The sequence below is a fragment of the Grammomys surdaster genome, unplaced genomic scaffold (genome assembly GCF_004785775.1).
Source record: "Grammomys surdaster isolate TR1022 unplaced genomic scaffold, NIH_TR_1.0 67, whole genome shotgun sequence".
Lineage (NCBI taxonomy): Eukaryota > Metazoa > Chordata > Mammalia > Rodentia > Muridae > Grammomys > Grammomys surdaster.
Window position 1 is genome coordinate 8,386,560 of NW_021604569.1, and position 20,161 is coordinate 8,406,720.

Consider the following 20,161-nt stretch of genomic DNA (forward strand, 5'->3'; position numbering starts at 1 on the left):
CTTTCTTTCTTTCTTTCTTTCTTTCTTTCTTTCTTTCTTTCTTTCTTTAGATAGTCTCACATAGCCCAGATTGGCCTCCAAATTGCTATGCAAACCAAGGATGAGTTTGACCTCTGGTCCTCCTGCCTCCAGCCCACAGGTGCTAGCATGACATGTCTATGCCACCATACCTAGTTTATGAGTGGTGGACTGTTGGGAGCCAAGTCCTAGCAGAAAGTGGCTATCATCTTTGCAGCCATCTCAGACCATATACCCTGACAAAAGACTTGTTTTCAACAGCCTGCAACAGCTGAGCACACTCTAATAAACATCTTGTTTTTCTCACATATCTTGTTTTGCTGTTTAGTGCCCCAAGCTGCAAGGTGCACGTGGTAAAGTGTCTTCAACTGTGTTCCCCTGCTTGTCCATGGCTGCAAGGCACATAGTAAAGTGTATATATACCCATGATTTCCTTTCAATAAACTGGACTTGAACCGACTCTCTGTCTTGTTTCCATTCTTTGCGTCTCTTATCCCTCCATCCCCACTCTCTTTCTTGCTAGACCCTGACACAAGGACAGGAGCAGCAGCTCAGGCCGGGACAGTGGACATCAAATTCAGGACCTTGTGCATGCTTGGCAAACACTTTAGCAACTGAGGTATGCCCCTCCCCAGAGATACTTCTTTTTCTTCTTTTTTGTGTGGTGTCTCTTTGGTATTATTTTTAATCTTTAAGGAAGAGATGGCTTAGAGATAATAAATCCTTTGCAAGTAGAGATAATCCTGCTTACTTTATAAACTTTCATTTTTCAAAAGAGGTAATATTTCTTAGAATATAGTCTATGAACCTCCGGCCAGATGAAATTTAAACAGTAAGAACCAATCTATAAGAAAACATGATAAGTTCTTTTAGATAACTTCAACATCAAGTCTCAAATGTACATAGCACTTTCATAAACGTAAACGGAGCTCTGAGGCCTCAACACTCTTTATTTTGAGATCTCTTAAAATAGACCTTGGCTAAAGGCGGTGTCTTAGAGGAGGAGCGAAGGTTCGGCACTCTGAATAATGTCTGTACTTTTCCAAATCGGAAAGTCTAGTCATCCTCTTCTCTTATTTTAACCCATCAAGTAGAAAATCTCTGTGGATTAAGGAGATTTGAACAAACACAAAGACTTTCTCTAAATTGGTACTGGGTTAAACAGATTAAAATGCTGAAACAAATATGAAAATACTTTAGAAGGTGTTTTGATAATTATATTTACTAATTAATAAAGCAGTAAATTACAGAATATAATATTCTCAGAAAATAGTTTTGCCTAGCAAAAAAACATTACAATTCTAATCATACTTCTTACATGGCAAACCAAAAAAAAGGGGGATGGATTATAGGCATAAAATAAGAAATATGGACTTATGCCTTTAATCCCAGCACTTGGGTGGGCCTCCAGAGTTAAAATTTGTGATCTGTGATTTGGAATTGTAATATCAAAATTAATGAAAACACAGATGACCAAATGTGATGAACTTTATACACAGGAAGAGCAACACTTCATGACAGTATCTTCACAGTGCACACAACCAGTAAAAACCTTTGTCTTACTGTTTCCTTGATAACAATGGAATTGCTGCTTTGTTGATCAGATCTCACTGGGATGAAAGTTCTCATAAGATAGGAGCCCAGAGTGGGGGGGGGAGCAGAAGGGAGGAAGGGGAAGAGAGATGCACTGTAATTAAATTACAGTCTCAAAAACAAATAGCCAGGAACATGACAGTGAGCAATCCTGCACATCGAGGTTCATGGGAAGAAAAGTTCAAGAATCATAAATGCTTTGAAAACATAAAGATCCTTTGGCCCTGGCAAGGAAAATATCAACAAGTTAAAAGATACTAGATAGCTACTGACCAGCTTCCTGAAGGCAATGCTGAAGCCAGGGTGGAATAATGCCCTCCCTCCATGTGTCTAAGGCTGCAAATGACACTAATCCTTTTTAATGGTCACAAAAGCTGACAACTTACTCAGCCTTAGAACTGAAGGCACAAAAATCATCCCTGGGAATGACTTACCATGAACAGGTCACGAGCTCCAATGTCAACAGCAAGAAGAAAGGCTTTTTCAAATCTCTTATACCTGTGATGAAGGAGAAGAGTATTAGTTGTGAATGAAGCTATGTAAAAAAGGAAAGTGGTTGGTTTTGTATATTTATATAGTATTGTTTGCATTCTTCTGATGGGGAAAATACTTTCCAAAAGAAAGGGTCTGGCCCGCTAAGATCCTCCAGCACATGACCCAATCTTACACTGTGGAGGAGCTAAGCACAGAGGCCTTGGGGACCGCGAGTATGACTTCCAAGTGAGTGGGACTCAAAGGAGGAATTGGCAAATCTGGGGGGATATAAACTTAGGAATCTTCCTAATTTTCACTTTATTGCGGGTTTTTAAAGAGAAATGTATAGGGTATAAAGAATATAGCAGGACAAGAATAACTGATACATTATATAACTGTACCTCTGCTTATTAGATGAAAGTTAAGAAATCAAATCTCACATTATTATAAAATCTCACATTTGTAAGTTTTAAATACACTCAGCTAACTTAAAAGCATACGAATTATTTCTAATTTTTAAAAGACATTACTTTGCACTTTTTTTCCAAGACCATATTTCTTTTCAATTTCTCTCTTTCTCTTTGTTTTTCTCTGTGTATCCTTGACTGTCCTGGAACTCTGTAGACCAGACTAGCATGGAACTCAGAGATCTGTCTGCCTCTGCGTCCCAAGAGCTGGGATTACGGGTGTACACCCCCAACACCTGGCTGAAATATTCTTTACTAAAGGTTTATTGTAGGCTAAGACATAAGAGAACAAACTTTAGATTAAGTTTGTTACAAAATTACAAAAGTTTAAGAGTTCAGGAGAAAACTTCATTGTAAACACACTTCAAACAGGTTTTGGACACCAAAACTTGTCTTCTTTTGTCTGAATGCAGATTGTATTGACAGAACTCATCAGTTTTCCTGATCCTCAAATCAGCTTGTAAACTGGCCCCTACTCTAAATTTTATATTACAAAATGCAGTGGGAGAAACCATCATGACATTTTAATTTTAAAAAATAAGTACAAAGACTGGTAGTATACAATTCATCTACAAGGTAACTGTAGGCTATAGGTCCTGGGGTAACTTAGTTTGTTTTGTGGAAAGGGAATTTATCATAACAGGAGGTATACTGTCTCATGAAGCATACAAGGAAAACAGAAGGCATTGCTTGGCAGGGGGTGGATCATAAACCATCAAGCAGCAAGTATTTGTCTATGCCCTTGCCCTCCTGCCCTGCACTGCACTGCACTGCCCACTATGCTACAGGGCTGATTCCCTATAACATTCCAGCAGGAGCAGCAATCCATTTCAAGTGATCAGACTCAGTCTGACTGTGAGACAATCTAACTATATAAACAGTGCCCACTGAAATCATTAGCCTTACTTCATCTCTCTCCTTCACTCTGCTGACCATTTCTGTAGCCTGACTTTTTTCTCTATCTCCCTGAGAAGTTGATATTCTATGGTCTTTTAGTTCTATCCTTAGTCTAGTCTCAATAATCATGTCAATGACTCAAAATTCACCACTCTGAGCTCCATTGCTCTACTAATAGTCAAGTTATTTCTTTCTAGACTGTGGGCCTACACTACCACAGTTCCAAGGTTCTTTAAACTCTATCACTAATGGCTTAAATGTAATTTAAATGAGGTCATATTCTTCAGTCAGCAAGTTACAAATCATCTAAAACAGTCTAAACTTTCACATGAACGTTGAGACCTACCACTCACTAGCTCTGGAGCTGTGTTACAGAACCCAACAAAACAGCTGTGCTTCTGGCGTATCCTCAGACCTGAGGTACTGCATTTTCCTCTCTAAGCCCATGCATCTCTTATTCTCTTGTTCTAGTTTGATTCTGTTGCTTTGTTGAAACATTCTGACCCAAAGCAATGTAAAGAGGAAAGAGTTTATTTGGCTTATGCTCCACCAGGTCACTAACCATCACAGACAACAGTTGAGAGAGAAACTCAAAGGAGAAATAGAAAGGTGGGAATTCTGCTGACTGGCCTCTGTTTAGTTAGGGTTTTTTAAAAAATATGGCTGAGAAGCACCTGCCTGAGGAATGATGCTATGTAGAGGAGCCTGGGCCCTTTTGCATTAATCAGTAAGAGAATCCCTCAGATGGTCCAAGCTGACCTCGGCAGCTCTTCAATGAAGGCACCTCCTTCTCAGGACTCCAGGCTGTGTCAAGCTCACACCTGGAGAGCTCCAGGCCTTCCTCCTCTTTTATTCCTCTTACTCCTTTAACTGTCTCTTCCTCCTTGGCCTGGACACTTCTCTTCTTCACTCCCCTTCCTCCCTCCCTCCCTTATGTTCAACATCTCAGCACTACTTCCATGTGTCTGAATCTTAGAAAAACCAAAACAAATCAATTTGGCTCCTACATCTACATTTAAACACCCACAACGTCAATAAATGGCCTTCCAAATTTCTCTTGCAAATGAAGTAGTTTTTTTGTCTCACTTGCATTTCCAAGGAAACTTCACAAATATTTAAAAAGTAATGTTTAAACAATCCAATTAGAAGATAGGTAAAAACATACAAGAGACATTTCAATTCAGACTATACAGACAGAAAACAAACACGTGAAAAAAACAAGCTCCATCAATATCATTTAGCCACAAGGAAAATGCAAACAAAAGCCTCAGTGAGCTACAAGTTCATAACTATTACTACAGCTAAAATGGAAAGTAATTGTGGGAAAGCGGATCTCTCAATGTGCAAAGCAACACAGCTGGTGTCACTGTGAAAAACAGCATGGCGGAGGGCTGGCCTGCACCACTGAGACTCTCCACCAAACCCACAGGCTCTGCCTTTTAAGAGGCTCAAGCTGGAAATAAACAATATATCCTTTGATAGAAAATTCTCTGATTGGAAAAAATTACACATTTAAAAGCATTTCTTTCAGAGGAAGACTGGAAGGTTTTGTGCATTGGAGGAAAACAATATTCGTTAAAATACTTAAAAATCAAATCTTTCCCCAAACAAAGCAAATGAAAATAAACCTCAGTTCTGAGTGAGACTACAAGACAAATAATGGAAGACGATCCTAGTGTGACGTTACTCACTGTTTACTCACAGAATGTGAAGCACGGTCAGTCTAGACTGTTAGGGAACACCAGTCAGTGTTTTCATGTTCAACAAAAGCAAATCAAGAAAATTACTTTTTATCACTTCCACAAACTCTGTTGATTTTTTTTTTAATTCTCAGAACTCTTCCAATTTTTCCAACATAAAAATTACTTAAATTGCCACCATACCTTATTCCAAACACCTTTTACAGCAGATTCCCTCAGACACCTAGAAAAGCCATCCTTTATTTCCTCACAAGGCAAGCTTCCTGGGTCCTCATCTCTTCTCCTCAGCTGCTTCTCAATAGCCAGTATTTATCTCTGCACACACACACAGATGGCCTGTACTCAGCAAAGTGCTTCAGGCTAAAGCAGATGTTTATTTTAAAACGCTGATAGCAACTCTGCAGCACTTGTTGTCTCTCGCTTTCTTTGCTCCAACCTCAGTGTGCTATCTCCCATCCTTTTTCAATAGTTCTCCCGCAGCTTTTCTTCCATCCCAGCAGTAGGTCTTTCACTAAGGTGATCATTTAAGTTACCATGAAAGCCTCGTTCTACTGAGAACCAGCTAGGCTGACTAATCAGTGCAGTCAGCTCAGACATGGCTCTTACTAAAAACATCTGAACTACATTCAAATGATAAGCATCAATCATCCAGATGCCATAGTAACATAGTAAATCAATTAAATATAGATCTATCCTGTAGGTCTTAGTAAACTGTTTTCATGACAGGACAAAATGGAGGGAAGGAAAAGAATAATCTGGGTTAAAATTAAAGAAACTTTAATCACCTAGCCATGTAGCCATAGACTATGAGAGCTTTTCAAGGGTAATTATACAAGGGTTACAGAAAATAAAACAAAGTGCATAAAGTTAATAGATGGGCAAAATTAGATGAGAATAAGTCAGAAAAATTTATATACCGTGAACTAAATAACACTTCGGTCAACACAGCTACTGAATACCTCATGCATAACCTTGAATACCCATGATATAGCCCAGTTGGCCCAGGCCAGCATCAAACTTACAGAGATGCACTTGCTTCTGTTTGACTAGTGCTGAGATTAAAGGTGTGTACCACCACTGACCATGAATAGTATTTACCAAACAAAGAAGAAAGTCAAGGAACACTTAATTTTACTTGAAAATATTTTATAGGAATAACCTCTAATACATGTTTTTTTTCCCAAATACCCACTTGACTACATTGTTTTCTACAAGATCTGCCAGAAGACAATATAAAAAATATTCAGCTTTTAACTAATTATATTACTTTCTAGAAGACAGGGACTTGCGGTAGCTAGCACTGAAGTCACGGCAACGCCTGTTTCAGCCTCCCAAGCCCTGGATCACAGCGGCAAAGGCAGCTTCTGATTACATCACTCCTGGGCATCTGCTCCCTGTTCTCAAGTGCTGACTTTTTCTATTCTCTTTCCAATAATTTCCCATTAAAATTACATATTGCATTCTTACATTAACAAGGTAGTTTCTAGAGTTAACATCCTTCTTCTCTCTCTGTTTTATTTCTGAATATTTCCTTGTAGGGGACTAGATTACTTCCATGTTTGTGGTTCTGAATTGTTTGATTTCTGATTTCTGTTTTATGAACACAAATTACATTCACAAAGGAGTTGATTACTTTGTCCATTTCAAAACCCATCTAATAACTAGATATATTCACCTTCAGATGCTGATAGTAATTATTTTCACTTATATTTTTTAATTTTAAAGTTTTAAAAATGAAAAACAACACTAAAATTGCAAACTAACCATAATCTTAGCAGTTTTCATGTAATTAGGATACCAAATTGGAAGATATACCTAGAAGAAGCCTAGTTTTTGAGTCACTGGACCACAGCTTTTAACAAAAGTGATTTAATTTTTAAGATCAAAACTTTGGTTCTCATGGCAATTCATAAATAAACTGTTTATTACCTTTCTCTGATTTTTTAACTTAAATGTTCCATTTCCAATAAAATACCTTTTTTTAGTTACTTTTCTTAGTGCTGTGGCAAAGTATCTGGCAATGCCTGAGGGAGGACAGAGGGTTTATTCGAGCTAAGTTTTAAAGGGATCCAGACCATTGTGGTTGGGAATGCAGGTGAGGTGATGGCCACCCTGCATCCACAGTTCTGGAAGCAGCCAGCATGCAATGGTGCTGCCCAGATTCAGGACAGGTCTTTCCTCCTCAGTTAAACCTCTCTGGAGAAGGCCATCACAGCATGCCCAGAGGCACGTTTCCTAGGTGACTCTAAATCCAGTCAACTCAACAATGAAGATTAACCATCACAGCGGTACCTTCCAAGAATGTAACGGAGGCGTATTATTAGAAAACCTGTCGATAAAGCTGAACTATCCTTACAGAACGGGGACACTGGAAGATTAAAATTTATAGATTTAAAGACTTAGAAAACATTCAGTGAGAGGGGAATTATGATTGGCATTCCAGGGAGACAGAAATGCATAAAAACACAGCAGCATGTACAACAACAGTGGCATCACACTGAACTACGGAAGAGTAGCATTTTCTCACTGAAGTAACAAATACAACGAAGGATCCTTAACATAATTATTCACTACACAAGAATCACAGTTTGAAAGCATGATGCAGGGAGCAGGATGATTATCTGTAGACAATTCAATGTCCACCTCAGAAGACAAAATCAACTGCAAAATTATTAGAAATTTTAAATTTCCAAGAGAGTCCTACACTATAAAACTAACACAATATATCAATAGTTACTTACATACCAAGAATCACCAATATTAAGTTTAATTAGAAGAAAAAACAGCAGTATTGGCAAGAAATAAAAAAATAAATATAGTGTTTAGAAGGAAACTAAACAAGACATATATCTGCAAAACAAACAAACAACAAAAAAAGCAAAACCAAAACAAAACAAAAAACCCTACACAGTAGAAGTTGAATAAATGAAGGGAACTTGTTTTTCTTAACAGAAGAGTGACACATTACAAACATACCAGTTTTTCACAAAATCAACACACAAATTCACAATATTCTAATCAAAATCTTTCAGAGACTTGTTTAAAACAACACTAGAGTTCATATGAAAACTTTAAACTCATGGTATAGTAACATTCTGAAGAGTTCTTTGTATCACATCTAAACTTAGAGATGAAGCCAGGTCCAGAGGACAGCCCTATAGTTCAGATCACTGAGCCTGGTTCTAAAACTAGCCCGGGCAGCACGATAAGTCCCCATCTGTATTATTTCACCTTTCTATCTCTGTGATAAAACACTACTCAAAAACCACTAAGGGGAGGAAAGGGTTTATTTCAACTTGTACTTAATAGTCCACAACTGAGGGAAGCCAGGGTGGGCATTCAAGGGAAGAATGCGTGCACAAATACACACACACACACACACAAACACACACACTCATACACACTCATACACAAAAACAGCCTCAAAAACAGTAAATGACTTCAGATTTACTATTGTTTTGTTTGTCTGTGATATCTCAAATCTGTGGGAATGCATGCACATGAGTTTGCAGATCTACCAGATGAATTCAACTTTGTGACTGCTGTCAAAAGCTGTCTCATAATTTTAAGTGTGGAATAAAAGTGAGCTCAGATATCATTGAATCTTATGAACATGTTATTAGATAACTGGCTATGTTATTTACTATGCTAAGTTATTTTCAGAGTACTGGAAGAATAAAATGTGAGGCATAAAGTCATAGAGATGACTGAAATAAATAGGTTACTGATTATAAAGAATTTCTATAATCCTAGGATGATGTATATGGCAAATAAGAGACGACAAACACAGTAACACACAAAATATGCACTGAATTGAAATAAATATCAAGTAGGTTTTAAAAATATTTGTAATGTATGAAAGATATAAAAAAGAAGAAGAAAAACAAAGATTCTACAGCAGGAGTGGGGATAAGGAAGGGGCTGGAGACAAGGAAATTAGTAGAGATTTGATTATTTCCTTTTTATAAAATGTAAGAATAAAAATATAAAAAACAAAAGAGATAAATATTCTAGTAGAGTGAACAGTGAATTCATAAAATAAGCAAGAATGGATCAATGAGTTTATACAGGATCTACACATACACACTAAAATCATGAACCAGATAGAATGCTCATAGCAATATTACAAGTAATAGCCCCAAGCAAGAAGATCTGAGAGATGGGTGAGGAAACACCCTATTCCTGAATGTCCTTGTCCAAAGATCCATCAATGAGCTCAACCTGAACTCCAGGAGGATTTCAGGTGGCTAGATAAAGGCTAACACTCCTCAGTAACTTGTGAAGCTGGGTTCCCTCTACTAAGAGGAGTCACTTCCTTTACCTCTGGCAGAAGGGACCTATGTAGCTGTGGTACCTATCAGCACATCATCTGGCCTCCTCCATGCTCCCTCAATAGCACAAGCACCTGTTACACATTTCAGAGTCTGTGCTAGCTAGCATCCTAGCCCTCCTTACGTCTTGCTCACAAGTTTCTACCTTGTGGCTACTCATTCTTCTTCTAACCATGATACTTTTGCTATAATTTCTCTATACTTTGCCCCTGCTTTTAAAAAAATGAATGAACGAATATGAATAATATTGCCTAGCCACCAGGTTAAGGGTTAAGAATGGAACTGTCATTTATATCTGCTTGGAGAGGGAAAATCCCTTTTCTCCCATGGAGTAACACTGGGTGTATCAACCACTCCAGGCCTTATGCTCATGAATAGTTGACCAGCATATAATTGCCTCCACAGTTTTTGGTTGTGTTTTTATTTGGTTACAGTTTGGTGGGCTTTGTTTTGTTTTCTTTGGGGGAGTTTGTCATCATATTGCACTTTTGTTTGTTTGTTGAGAAAGAACTTAAAGTTGAATAGGTAGTTAGAGGACGGATTGGAAGGACTTGGAGAAGGGGAAGAATAAAATCAAAATACACTTAAAACTAGAATTGCTTTAAGTGATTAAACATAAAAATATACAATAAGTTTCTAAACATTTAGCCTATCAGCTAGCTCACTCACAGATGCTATAAGTATATGTTCTGTTTTGTGGGATCTAGAACTACCATGGGTGTAAACTGAAGGCTGACTTTCCTGCTAGACGTAGCATTTGTCATTTGATGATTACCAGTGTTACTTATCAAAGACCTTTTTGCTAAATGAAAACATAAATTTCATGCACTGGTTTGTGGTGATATATGTTTTAAATAAATACTGGAAAGGAAAAAAGGGCACTTTCTGAGAAAAACTGGTTAAAGATTTAAGAACTGCAATAGCATCTGTTAGCAAAAGTCTGAAGACATTCTAGATGAAAAGAACAGAGCCTGGAAGAATCTTCATAGGACTAACAGTGAGTGAAAAAAAATCTCCAAGGGTTATGTACTATATAATTCCATTTGTGTAACACTCTGTCAGTAAGTACATGTGGTTATAAAAGGGCACAGGAAGGACCAGTAGATAAAGGCACCAGCCACCAAGCTTGACAGGTTCAATCCCCAGGACCCACAGGAACAAGGGGAGAACTGACTCTGACTTGCACACACATACATACACATCCAAATGCAAATTTTAAAAGTAAAACAGTAGGTGCAGACATCCTACTTGTGTCTTGACTGCATTAACATTAGGATGGCATGTGTCAGATGGGGATATATTTTTGGAAGATAAGACCACTGGGGTGAATAGGGCAAGAGGCACAAGAATCTCTCTGTATTATTTCTTGTATTTAAATTTTGGGTCCATGATTTCCTTAAAATTTAGTTTAATTTATAAACACTGGCTCTGTTGTAACTTTGAGGGTTGCCACTATTCAAAATTTAACTTCTAGCCAGGTACACCAAGAGCTTTTGGGAACTTTCTTACAGTATTGGAGGCTTTTTATTCTCTGCCTGTCACTTTCCTCCCCTCCTGCTGCAGAAGCTCAGCATGACCTATGTGGGCTCAACTCCCTGCTGTGATAGCACACCTAGGCTGGGCTCATCTCTGCTGTGTGTCCAAATCACCTCCTAGGGTCTGGAAAGATGGCTCAGTGACTAGAAATACCTTTTGCTTTTCCAAGGACATAGGTTCAATTCCCAGCACCCACAAGGTGGCTCACAACTATCTGCAACTTCAGTTTCAGGGAATCTGATTCCCTTTTCTGACCTCCATAGGCATGAGGTACACACGTGCTACACAGATATACATGCAGGGAAAGGCTCATATATATTAAATAAAATAAATCTTTAAAAACTAATTATCTTCCCATTACTATATGTTCTCTCAACTTCTTAGACTTAGGATCAATTCCAATGACTTTTAGTTCTGAAGTGATTAACTGCATATTAGAAAGAACATTTCTCTCAGCTTCATGAGGCACTCAGAAGACATGCTCCCAACAACTGTAGGTCTCTGCTTCTGTTTGTTCATTTGTAACAGAGTTTTACAAACTTTCTCTGTAAAGGGTCAGATAGTAAATACACGTTGAGGGGTACACAACCCTGTCACAACTATAGCTTGAAAGTAGGCATAGATGTTATAGAAACAAGTGGGCTTGGCTGCATTCCAATGGAATTATATTTACAAAACCAGGAGGCAAGTTATAGTTAGCTGACTCCTGCTTTATATAATCAGCCTTGGCATCTGTAGTCAAGAACATGCAGTGACTTGACATGGGGAAATACCTATTTAAACTGGGCTGTTGAAAGCATTAACAAATAGCCAACTAGCACACATTTGAATTCAGTACCTCATGGGTACTGTGGGGAATGATTTTTCTGGGGGAATGTGTGGACCTACTGAGTTCTCCCTGGCATGGACACTTTACTCAGAGTCAAGAGCTGAGTCTCAGGGGAGGTCACAGGGGAAGGGAAGATGTTGATTATGAATTTTCATGATCTGTTATACTACATGGCAAGCACAGTTGACAACAATGTAGTACATCTTTCTAATTTGCTAAAATGTAGACATCCTCTCTATAAAAAATAATAAATTGATTAGATGACAGATATGTTAATTAACTTATCCAATTTTCACTGTTCTCTATAAATATACAGAAGAGAATTAAAATAAATGTCAAAAGTTTAAAAAACACAACTATGAAGAGTACACTAGGGCCTAAAATCATAATCTTCTCCCCTCTTAGGATTGCCATCCTTTGGGTAACAATTATTTCTTCCTAAAGGAAAGAGTAAACACAGATCACCATCTTTATGTCTTTAAGAAGTTCTGACTACAGGTCTGCTAAGAGGAAATGGCCTGAGGCAGACAGTGTCTGCTCAGCAATGGCTCAACTCTGAGGAGCACCCTCAGTGACCTAAGATCCTCAGTTGCCTGACACTGCCATCAGTAAGTTCCATCATGACAAGTTTATACTTAACGTGCAGGATGACTATGGTTCTGAATGTTAGAGCTAGCAGACTGCACTGCCCTGACTGAGTCTGAAGGCACACTGAGTGCTGGTGTACACTCTTCCTAACTGACTACTGACAGCTCCATAACTGTCCACTTGGACTTGGGAAACCTAGACCTCACTACATTGGAAAAGCTTGTCTTAGAGAACTTATGTTCAATATTACAGATTCAAATGAGCCTGAACACAAAAAGACTGTAGAGTCTCAGAGACCAGAGGAGCCACAAAATAAAACAAAGTCTCACCTCCCCAACTGTTTTCCTATTAATAGCTGAGTAGCCTAAAATTTTTTTAATTTTAATTTTATTCATTTTCTGTGTAAGTGTTCTGCCTGCATGCATGTCTATACACCACACACATGCTGGATTCCTGCACAGGTCAGAAGAGGACACTGAATCCTCTGGAACTGGAGTTATCAGTAGGTGCTGGGAATGGAACCTGGGCCTCTGCAAAAACACCCAAGTACTCTTAAGCAGCACGCCATGTCTGCAGCCCTTAACTGTTTGTTTGTTTGTTTGTTTGTTTGTTTGTTTAGGTGTGTGTCTGCTTTCATTTAACCACTATGGTTTTCAAATATACAATGTGCAGATGAGCAGCACAGGCGAGACTCTCAGACTTCACTTCAGTAGCATGTGCTAAGGTTTTATAAAAAGAATTATCTTATTTTTGAGCATATGTTTCTGTCTGTGTGCATGCCTGTGCCCATGGATGTCAGAAGAAGGCATCAGATCCCACGGGTTAAGGGTGGCCATGGGCCACCTGATGTGGGTGCTGAGACCTGTGTGGTTTTCACCACTGTGCTGTCTGTCCTGCCCCATGTGCTGTTTTTTGTTCATTGTTGTTGCTGCTTTGAAAAATACCAAAAAGGAAACAAAAGGAAGTAAAATTTATTTTGATTCAAAATGCATGTTTGGTTGGGTCTTTCTTCTTCCTTAACTACTAGCACAAGTGCTGACTCCACCACCAGAAATACGCCCCACATTCCATTACAAACGTAACAGCAAGGCTGACAGAATAGACACGGCCATCCAGCTCTAGCATCATGTTGTAAGTGCTATCATATGTCTAGCCATGTATCTCCTCCTATTTACATCAATTCATTTTAATTTTTCATGTGGAATTGTGAAGAAAACAAACATATTCTTACAATCCTCTACAAATATGTAACAAATATTATATTTCTATTTCTAGGCAATAAATTTCTCCTGCTTAAAACTTAGCTTACTATTTTATAAGCATTTCAAAAGCACCTGCCTTTATGTTACCATGTATTAATAATGTCACCATATCAGAACACAGTAGCCTTATATTTGAAGAGAAAATTAATTACAGAAATCATTAACTCTACAAATCATTCTACTCTCATATTAATGAACTAGCTTCACATGGGACTCGCTTGAGTGAAATGTTTGCTTTCATTTCATCAGCATTCACTTGCTCCTATCCCAGTTTCTATTTGTTTATGATGAAAAGCTCTTGTTTGGTAATGGCTCTCTGCTAAGTGCTCTGGAGACTGTTCAATCTCACAGAGGTGAAAGGTGAATAACTACTTTCTAAGCATATTTCAGGCAAAGCTGCACTTGCTGTTTGTAGGTGTCCTGTGCTTAACAGTTTTTATAAATCAGACTATTATGTCTTTAATTTTATTAAAACACCTTATTGAATGATTTATACTAAACGGACATTTCTTCTTAAAACTCAGCAATTGTGAATACATACAAAGAGTTCTCAAGAAAGATATGAGAAATTAGCCTTACAGTTTAGCTATGTTTAAACTTGGAGAAAGGCCAAGAGACACAGAAAGATGGCTGGAGAACTGCTCTCCAACAAGAACAAAACCAGAATTGTATACAAACATTTGTTTTAACATAGACACTCTCTTGTTAGCACAAAGTCAGCCTGTGACCTCAGACCCTGTGCACTGGATCTGCAAGGAGAGCACAGCACTCCCCTCACCACCCGAATCCCACCCGAGTGACTTCCCCTAACTCTAATTGCCAGAAGGCTCCTTTCTTCTTCCTCAATTTAAAAATCCCTGAACATGGCCTTAATTCTATAATGAATTTTCAGAGAGTATGAAAATAATGAATAGCTAAAGCAGGAGACCCAATGCAATCCTACTACCTCTCTGCCTTTCTCTCTCTCTTTCTTTCTTTCTTTCTTTCTTTCTTTCTTTCTTTCTTTCTTTCCTTCCTTCCTTCTTTCCTTCCTTCCTCCTTTCTTTCTTCATTTCTTTCTTTCTTAAGACATCTGACCAGTTTCATCTCCCCTAGATAAAATTTCTCAGTAGCATATTAAACAAAAGGATATTTCCAATTTAGGCTATTTCATTCGGTTTCTACTAACATACATTTCTTTCACAATGCCCTGTGCAGCTACTACTGAAAGAGAAACTAGTAAACTCATTGTAACTGAAAGCATCTGAAACAGAAACATCAGTCAGCATTCCCCAAGGGACATGTCACATGACCAAGCATCTGTCAGCTTTCCCCAAGGGACATGTCACATGACCAAACATCAGTCAGCATTCCCCAAGGGAAACATCTCACAGACCAAACAGAAAAGTCTGAATGTAACACTGATGACAGCAACAGTCACCCATCACAGAACACCCAATTTAAAACAACACTGGGGAAAAATTCACATTCATACAAGATAGCTTCCTAGGCCAGAGGTTGTGAAAATATAAATAATTGCATTAAAGTCAGAGGCCAAAACCATATTGAGGCTACAACACAGAACACTTTCAAAGTTCCTATTCATGTTGAGCTTTTTGAGCTCTTTAGGTAAGTGATTAACTCATCAATTTTCCCTAGAAACAAGAAAAACTAGGAATTAAAACAAAGAGCAAAGCCCTATGTTCAAGCACATGTGACTTTAACCCCAATATTTTTAGGATATGCTTGTGCATGGAAGACTGCTACATTTGAGATGAGGAAAGATTCTCCTGAAATATGCTAACACCATCCAGATAAAAAGGCAAGATTCAATTACAGATAATAACTCCTGCAATATACTAACATTTCCTGGTTTTTCTAAAGGCCTCACTGCTGTGTAGAGTTCAAAGTACCACCTTATATAGAGATAAAAGTAATTATGGAGCACAAATGTCTGTATAACAGTATATCTCTTCAAGTCTTGACCAATCTTAGCACACCACTCCCTTCTCTATTGGGACAGTTGAATATCTATCATCAGCCTATTCTTATATTAATAACAATTCACAGTTATTTTGGAAGGTAGTATCTGAAAACTATATAACCAGTTTTAGTAAGTGGTCTTTAGGAAAGAGTAAAGAGCTGTAGAAACCAGCCCAAGATCACTTGTTATTCACCTAAGCAAACTGCTGATCACCTCAGCCTAAGTTTATTACTTCAACTTTACAAAGTTGTTCTGATAAAAAAATAAAAGAATATATATTAAAGTCTTTGAAAGTATTACACAGTACTACAGCAAGTACATTTTTAGTAAAATTAAAACTAAAATCAATTCCTTCATGAAATCCTTCCTTTTTGTAAACAGAATTCAAAATTCTATTATAAAACATTATATATACAGAATATATATAAGGGAAATAGTTTTTATTAGACCCTAGTATATACCACTCATCTTAAGAAACAAAACTGGTGTATTTGGGGAGCCAGGTCACCTGCACACTATCACATTTCTTTTCATTCCACAACATACTTTCAGACTAACCATTTACCTGATTTTAATACTAGTTATCACAGAATTTGTGTGTTCCTAGTCTTTCTATCTAGATTTTCATCTTCATTCCATCCTCCTCTGTGAATAGATGTTCTCTCCAACTTCTACAATATTTTTCTCAGAGCCATTTTTTAATCAAATCTGTCAAATAATCCCTATGGTTGAAAAAACATTTATATGTACATAAAGTATAAAATGAGTTACAGTGAAGTTAGCACCCACCACATCATGTGCAAGGACAATGGAGAAGTCCTCTGTAGTAATATGGAAGGAAAGTCAGTCAGCACCTGCCTCACAGCCTCACAGCCTCACAGCACACGTATACAGTTAGTTCTACGTTCAGTTTACACAAAATTATTTGTTAAGAGCTAAGAATAAAATTTAGCTAACATTTTCATATTCACTTTTTTACAGAGATAGTTTTTACTATCATATTAAAGGGTAGAGTGGGGGGCTGAAGAGATGGCTCGGTGGTTAAAAGCACCGACTGCTCTTCCAGCGGTCTGGAGTTCAATTCCCAGCAACCACATGGTGGCTCACAACCATCTGTAATAGAATCTGATGCCCTCATCTGGTATGCCTGAAGACAACTACAGTGTACTCATATACATTAAATAAATAAATAAGTAAATAAATAAATAAATAAATAAATCTTTAAGAAAAAAAGGTAGAGTGTATTGCTGATGATAAAATGGCCCTAGATAATATCCAATATTTCCTTTAAAAGAAAACAACAGATTAAACAAAGACTAAAAAATTTTGCTTTTCTTTTAAAGACAAATATTTTCAGAAAACAGCCATATTATGGAGGAGTCTCGTGAAAGATGACTCTTTAAATATGTACTCTGACAGCATGAAATTCAGAGGTACCATTCACCTGAGCAAGTGGTGGAAGAGCCTCCTGGCATACTTGCTGACCGGGTCTCTATATTCCAAAACAGTTGTATCCAGAAGTGGTCTTGTTGGCGCATAGAAGGTTCCAAGGCTGGCCTCGAGCTGTGCTGTGGAATTCAAACATAGCGGCACTAAAACAAGAGAAACTCCTTCAATTACAACAGAATCCTCATGTTTGCAGTCAGTCAGGTTCTGCAAACTTGGATGAAATGTAAGCTTGTTGCAGGAAAGATGAAATTAAAATATGACAGCTGGTACAAAAACAAAACCTGTGTATAAACTTTCACTTAAGACAAAGCTGACAATGACTCTAAGCAACAAAAAGCTGTCAAAACCAAAGAACTCCATAATGAACCAACCTCTCACCACAAATGGGTAATTAAAGCCATGACTCAGCAAAGTAGCACAGTGTGAACTAGTCTTTCCAATAAAATCAATTTGCAGTGTGCTCAGCATTAAATGTTCTCTTTAGCAGAAAGGGAAAACTAACTGTCAGAATAGGGAAATCAAATCAGCATAGAAGAAACGTTTTCTTAAAATATCAGTAAAGGCCAGCAGGTGAAGACACTTGCTGCCAAGCCTGATGGCCTGAGTTCCATTCCCAGGACTCATATGGTAGAAGACAGAAATGACTCCCAGGTGGCTCTCTGATCCCCACACATTCACTATGGTCTACACACACACACACACACACACACACACACACGTAATCTTTAGAATTAAATAATACAAATAAAAATGTGCACATTGGAATAAGACATCTGTGATGCTGCTTTAGGAGAACAATGGGAACTTCTATCTTGGCCTAAATCTGGTCATAAACAAGGTTCTGTTCTTTGTCCTTTCATGAAAGCAAACACCCTGGCATAGGAGGAGATTGGAGAGAGGCTTAGATAAAGGGGGGAGGCCAGGACATAAGAGATTAGGAGACAAGGTGTGTTCTGTCTACTTCATAGTTTTACCAAGATAAGCCAGTGGGGTTGTGCTTCCGCCCAGAAATACCTGGCAGCGATTTACCATATGGTGAAAGCATGAGTGTGTATGATGTACTGCAGTTCACAGCTAGATTCCTCTAATATTTATGCTTCCAACACTGGGCTGAATAAACAATTCATTATTTACTGAAACTCCTTTAGTTGTAGGCCTATTTAGATTTGCAAGTATTAAACACCTTGTCAGAATAATTGCTGCAGGCTTGACTAAGCTTTAGTAATTTCTTTTTTACTTTTCAATTTCAAATCTAGACAGCAAAATAGGATGCATTTTGGAGGTATTTTCTTTCAAAGCAGCAGTCAATTTAGATTAAAATTGAATATAGCACTGTTATTGTGAAAACAAGCCTGATTCTCCCGCCATTGCTTGTTTTCCTGACAGCATGTTTTGTACATCTGAAATGTTCAAGCCTACATGGAGCCCTCAGACCTCCCAGCACAGCTCCGGATTCATTAGGCTGCCCAGCTTGATGTTGAAGGCAGAAATGAAGATCTCAAAGACAGACCCAACACGGCTAGAAATAACAACACACTAGGTTTCACTAATAAAAGAACAACGAATTACCATGTCAAATTTGTTAGATTCAGATAAAATAAATCTCAACAGGGAATTCTGAGTGCTTTAAAAATGTGTTTTGTAGTTACTTGAGGGAAATGCATATATCTGCTTAGAATAGACACATTTGGATAACCCAGGATATGTATAGATTTTGTTTTAATAGCCCAACATCATAAACACTTTTTATTTCCCTATCTCCCAATATGATTCTTTGGAAAGAACAATCCTTTATAGGGGTTCTGATAATGCCCATTTGTGTATTTCTTTATAATCTCTCTTACAAGGTATCAATTTAATATCATAAATTCACTAAGGAGCTAACAACTTCTCAGTGTCCTGAGTGAAACTCAATGCTTTATCTTTCCATATTTCTTCTTTAACTGTACACTTGGGACTTGTTCCATAGACCACATATCACTACAGCCTGTCTTTGGAGGCTCTGGTCTTTAGTTTCTGTTGTTACTTTTAAGTATATACTCAATCTTGAGAAGTTTATCAATATTAAGAAATAAAAACATGAGATAATTTTATAGGTGAAATTATAGTAATTTTTTTCTATCACCTAAAATCTTAGAGTTATACTTTCTATTCTGAAAAGTGCCACAGTGGGCCATGGACTGTGGTAGGCACTTTCTTTATGTACAAACACTGACATTTTCATAGATGAGTCTGGACTACTTCCAAAAAGCTCACTTAATTCTTAAACACATATTAGAAGGGAATTCTGGGAGTTAGGCCAAGGTCCATAATATAAACTTCCTAGAGATTCAGGAGCTTATTGGTCAACTACAAAATTTTATCCAAAAACTTATTATTTATTTTGAAATGCAATAAAAATGAAGAAAGCCTATTAAAACCCAGTGAAAATACTAAGATAGGAAATGTTCTCCAGTAATAGACCTGTCCTAATTTTCTTACCCTGCGTTATTTAGGAATAACTGCTAGTCATAATTTCCTAACATTATTAGCAAAAAAAGATATGAAATAAATTTATAAGTCCCAGCTGTTTTGGTATATTTCACATCATATAAAAGAATAACTCATGAATACAAGTAGAGAACTGGGAGATACAGAAATTTGTTCATATTTTATGTGTTATTTTTTTTCTTAGTGCCACCACCTCAACAATAAACATCTTGGATTTCTATGGGCAAAATTACTAAGGAAAGGTGAAGCAATCCAAGCAGGCAGAGGGAGGAGCACACTGAAAGAACAACCCAAAAGCATGGCAACAAGGAGGGGAAGCCTGGGCTACAGACGGTTCTGACGTACACAAAGGAGACTGTAAGGAACTGCTGTCTGAACAGAGGACTCACGTGTGAGAGACATAACTGCTGTTTAATGTGAGAGAGGAATAAGATCTTTGTTTGGTGCCCTTTGTCTGAGACAGAGAATAAATGAAATTTCTGAGCAAAGCTTGAAATCTGAGCATATTTCACACATGAGCTTGACTGAATTATGGAACAATGACACTATGAGTTTCAACACAAG

General features: G+C 37.7%; 1 protein-coding gene across 2 annotated transcripts in view; it reads right to left on the reverse strand.

Annotated features, from left to right (window-relative positions):
* Positions 1–20,161, reverse strand: part of Wdpcp (WD repeat containing planar cell polarity effector) — a 292,940-nt gene that overhangs the window by 125,699 nt on the left and 147,080 nt on the right. For both annotated transcript variants that reach the window (XM_028778483.1, XM_028778475.1), the window contains exons 12-13: positions 17,103–17,226; positions 2,046–2,109 (exon numbers count right to left, since the gene is read on the reverse strand). In XM_028778483.1, coding sequence (XP_028634316.1) covers positions 2,046–2,109; positions 17,103–17,226 — 188 coding nt within the window. The remainder of the gene's footprint in view (positions 1–2,045; positions 2,110–17,102; positions 17,227–20,161) is intronic.